We start from the raw sequence: 5000 nt of genomic DNA on the forward strand, positions 1-5000 counted from the left end.
GTGTGTGTGTGTGTGTGTGTGGTGTGTGTGTGGTGTGTGTGTGTGTGTGTGTGTGTGTGTGTGTGCGAGTGTGTGTACTTAATGTGTTAGTAATCATATCATTACTAGCATTACTTTTAGCATTATTATTGTTTTCTTTATTGTGTAAAAACTGTCGTGTTTTCTTTTAATGTTTCTCTCCTTTTTTGGGGGGGGGTGGGGGGGGATTGGGGGGGGGGTAGGGAGGGGGGCTGTCAACACATACACAGACGCCAAATTCAACTCGACAAATTCAAAAGCTGGTTGGATTATCTCCCTTCTCCCACGTTTCTAGCCAGTGATATTGAGGAGAGAGAAAAAAAAACCAGATTCCTGGTCGCCACTTTATTCTATACACTTTTGCCGCTGTTCTTTTAGTGTCGTTTAGTGTCTGTCCACACCACCACCACCACCACACCACCGCTACCACCACCACCATCATCATTATCACCAGCATCATTATCACCATCATAATCATCATCATTATTATCGTTATCACCATCATCATTATCACCATCATAATCATCATCATTATCACCATCACCATCATCATCATCATCACCATCACCACCACCACCATTATCACCATCATAATCATCATCATTATCACCATCATTATCATCACCATCACCACCACCACCACCACCATCATCATCGCCATCATTATCATTATCACCATCATCATTATCATCATCACCACCATCACCACCACCATCATCATCACCATCATCGTCATCACCATCCCATCACTCACTCACCAGATGGGGCCCTCGGTCGCCTGCTGTGTCGGCGGTCGTCGCTTTCGTTGCCGCTGTCGGAGGAGGAGCTGGGCGTGCGGGTGTGTCGGGTGAGGTCCGGGATCACCACGTCGCTGGAGTCCTCGTCGTCCGTGAACATGCGTTCCGACACGGTGTCTGACGACACGGAGTGGCTACGTTCGTTGTCCGCGTCCGACCCTGGTGGTTGGCAAAAGAGACACGATACAGGGCATCTGTACATCATGATGCTGAGTGCTGTCATCTCCACACAGAGTACAGCCATGATCATCTCCATGCGCTGTACGTCAGAACGCCATACATGACCTACCCAGTAGTACAGAGCACTTGGCTGTCTCCTTTCAGAATACAGAAGACGGTTGTTGTTGTTTTTTCTCTCTCTCTCCCCATACAGAATACTGAAAGACTTAAATAGCAGTTTCGAACACTTTGCTATCTCTTCTCCTTTCAGAATACAGTGGGGTTTTTTCTCTCCATACATAATACTGAAAGGTCTTATATTGTCTCCAGTCATACTACATTACTGTCTCCTATAAGAGAAATTCATTCATCGGTGGGGGTAGTTTACATGAACACTCACTTCCCACACCCTCTGAATCCCCTAAGCCCCCCCCCCCCCCCACACACACACACACCCTCACCCCACACCTCCCCTCCCCCACCCCCTCCTCACCACCACCACCACCATCCACTCCATCCCCAATCTCTCCCACGACCTGCCAGCAGTCCATATTCATTATTGTCAATAAGATGCAAACACACAAACTCGCAACACAAACTCACCAGAGCTGTAGTCGCTTTCGTTGATGTTGTCGAAGTCGTAGCAGCCAGTGAGAGTGATGTCGATGTCGTACAGCCCCAGGCCGTCCAGACTGACCTTCATGTCGTTGTTGTTCTTGTCCAGAAAGATGGAGACTTTTGTCGGAAGAAAAAAAAAGAAAAGAAAGGAAACAAATTAGTATCCAACTGGGTTTGGCTGTTGGTGTTGGTTCCAAACAAATGAAAGATGAAGAAAAGAGAGAAATGGGTACATAGCTGGGTGTTGTTGGTTAAAAAGTGGTCTACATATTGGGGTGTTTCTGTTGTTGCTGTGGAATCAGTATATATTGATGCAAAGAACCGAAAACATCAACACATGTATACACAATGACTTTACTTTCTACGACCTTTGTTGATTTTGTTGTTGTGGTTGCTGTTGTTGCTATGGTTGATGTTGTTGTTGTGGTTGCTGTTGTTGTTGTGGTTGTGGTTGCTGTTGTTGCTATGGTTGCTGTTGTTGTTGTTGTTGTTGTTGTTGTGGTTGTGGTTGCTGTTGTTGTTGTGGTTGTTGTTGTGGTGGTTGCTGTTGTTGTGGTTGTGGTTGCTGTTGTTGCTATGCTTGATGTTGTGGTTGCTGTTGTTGCTGTTGTTGTTGTGGTTGATGTTGTGGTTGCTGTTGTTGTGGTTGATGTTGTTGTTGTGGATGATGTTGTTGTGGTTGATGTCGTTGTTGTGGTTGATGTCGTTGTTGTGGTTGATGTTGTTGTTGTGGTTGATGTCGTTGTTGTGGTTGATGTCGTTGTTGTGGTTGCTGTTGTTGTTGTGGTTGCTGTTGTTGTTGTGGTTGATGTCGTTGTTGTGGTTGATGTTGTTGTGGTTGATGTCGTTGTTGTGGTTGATGTCGTTGTTGTGGTTGATGTTGTTGTGGTTGATGTCGTTGTTGTGGTTGATGTTGTTGTGGTTGATGTCGTTGTTGTGGTTGATGTCGTTGTTGTGGTTGCTGTTGTTGTTGTGGTTGATGTTGTTGTTGTGGTTGATGTCGTTGTTGTGGTTGATGTCGTTGTTGTGGTTGATGTCGTTGTGGTTGATGTTGTTGTTGTGGATGATGTTGTTGTGGTTGATGTTGTTGTGGATGATGTTGTGGTTGATGTCGTTGTGGTTGATGTCGTTGTTGTGGTTGCTGTTGTTATGGTTGCTGTTGTTATGGTTGCTGATGTTGTTGTGGTTGATGTCGTTGTTGTGGTTGATGTCGTTGTTGTGGTTGATGTCGTTGTTGTGGTTGATGTTGTTGTGGTTGATGTCGTTGTTGTGGTTGCTGTTGTTGTGGTGGTTGGTGTTGTTGTGGTTGATGTCGTTGTTGTGGTTGATGTTGTTGTTGTCTCCAAATATCCATACTCACTGGAAGAGGAGCAGACGGGGGGTGTGGGTGCTCGGGCAGGTGTGACGTCATTGGAGCACTCCAGCGTGGCGAAATCGGGCACGTTCCCGCTGAGAAACTCGTACTTCATAGACTCGGGGGGGGACGGCTTCTTGAAATTCGCTGCCAAATTAAAAGAACAACATTCCTTATTGAAGATTTACCATCTAGCTATTGAGATGTCATTTCTATATTTCATCCTAATTGAACATGTATGATCCAAGTCTTGAGATGTCATTCCTATATTTCATTCTACTTTCTTCAAGTAAAACAAACAAACAACTGTTGGTAATGCTTGCCAAGACTGCGAACTAAAACAAAATGCAATTTTCTTTCTTCCTTGAAATCTTGTTTACAAAACCATCAACCGTTTGTTTTGATTAATCATCATACTGACAGTCCTTAACTGAGGACCCGAAAATAGCTTATGAAATTTCGTTCGTAAAGAGAATCGTATGTCAGTTTATTTTTCTTGTTGTTTCTTTGTTTGTTTGTTGTTACTGCTGCTGCTGCTGCTTTTTGGCTAGAAAAGCTGATTAGATTGCAGCAAGCATTAACGTTTTCTTTTTCTTCTTAGGATGAGGCTATTCAAGCTATCAGCCAGCTGATGAGGAACCGATCAATCCACTCACCATGACGCAACAGCATCTGGAACACCTCGTACACTCTGGCGCCATAGTGCTCATCAAGGGAGATGAAATCTGCCAGAGTCATGCTGCAGAGTTGCTTCCCTGTCAAGGTGTTGTACGCCTCGCCACGGAAACAGGCCCCGTCGAAGTTTTCAGTTTCCGTAAGGGAGAAAACCCAGTCCAGCACTTCCCTGGCCTCCCAGTGCTCTGGGTGTATGTAGGTCCAGCTGCTGAACGTCTGATCGTCTGCAGAGTTGCTGTACAAGTCTGTGCATAGCAAATGGTTGGAACTGTTAGTCACGATGTATGGGGGATGGTGGGGTGGAGGGGGTCTGGGCGGTGGGGCGGGGGGGGATATACTAGATTAAAACATTTACTCCTGCGACACATCAGCAGAGAACAGCAATAACAACAGTAGCAGCAGCAAGAGCAGCAGCTACGACAGGAACTTCACAACTTCACCGCAAAGAGTAAAAGGTAAAAGGTCTTACAACTGAACCGTATTGTGCTGCCGGCGTGTTGGGACTGTGTGTGTAGACTAGAAATTGACGGTGAGAGGTAAAGACACTACACCTAAAATATGTTATAGGTATTAACCAGTCATCAGCAAAGATGGAACAGACAAGTATGTAAACATCAGGTTATGGACATTAGAAAGAAACAGAGAGAGAGAACACTCACACTGAACACCGAACACTTTAAGTCAATAGCATTACAGCCCTAATGACATGGGGATTCATAATACAAATACCAACATGTATCAATAGTAATAATATTGATCAAAACCAAGAGAAAGAGAGAGACGAACAGATCAGGTTATGGACATTACAGAGAGAGGGAGAGAGAGAGAGAGGGGGAGAGAGAGAGGCGAAGAAATCAGGTTATGGACATTACAGACAGAGACAAAGACAGACAGAGACAAACAACATCGGTGAACGTAAGTCTGCGTATCTACCTGTCTGGCCCTGTTTGAGCTGGGAGAAGGTGGCAGAGGTCAGCTCTGTGTAGGTGTTGTTGCAGAAGGAGTCCATGCATTCATCTAGCCCAGGTTCCGTCTTGACGCAGCTCAAACGGGATCCGAACCCGCACAAAATGGAGGGCAAGGTGTCTGGCTCGCTGTCTGTGAACTTGGACCCCGCCAGATCTGCGCGCAGCTGAAGTCAGAAAGACACATGACATGACACGACATGACACGTCAGTGCTTGTTGATTCGATCTGAGAATGAGAGAGGGAGAGAGGAGAAGAGAGAGGGGGGGAGAGGGAGAGGAGAGAGAGAGAGAGATGAGGGGGGAGAGGAGAGAGAGTTGTGAGAGAGAGACAGAGAAATAGAGAGTTCAATCCAGTTACCCAAGGAGGCGTCACTGCGTTCGGACAAATCCATATACGCTACACGACATTTGC

At 45.7% G+C, this 5000-nt stretch overlaps 1 protein-coding gene across 1 annotated transcript in view; it reads right to left on the bottom strand.

The window, feature by feature from the left end:
- Positions 1-5000, bottom strand: part of LOC143287014 (ETS-related transcription factor Elf-5-like) — a 10502-nt gene that overhangs the window by 2809 nt on the left and 2693 nt on the right. The window contains exons 3-7 of the mRNA XM_076595021.1: positions 4555-4753; positions 3603-3866; positions 2953-3093; positions 1578-1709; positions 777-974 (exon numbers count right to left, since the gene is read on the bottom strand). Of these exons, the coding sequence (XP_076451136.1) occupies positions 777-974; positions 1578-1709; positions 2953-3093; positions 3603-3866; positions 4555-4753 (934 nt within the window). The remainder of the gene's footprint in view (positions 1-776; positions 975-1577; positions 1710-2952; positions 3094-3602; positions 3867-4554; positions 4754-5000) is intronic.

This window comes from Babylonia areolata, chromosome 10 (assembly GCF_041734735.1).
Source record: "Babylonia areolata isolate BAREFJ2019XMU chromosome 10, ASM4173473v1, whole genome shotgun sequence".
In the NCBI taxonomy this organism is placed as follows: domain Eukaryota; kingdom Metazoa; phylum Mollusca; class Gastropoda; order Neogastropoda; family Buccinidae; genus Babylonia; species Babylonia areolata.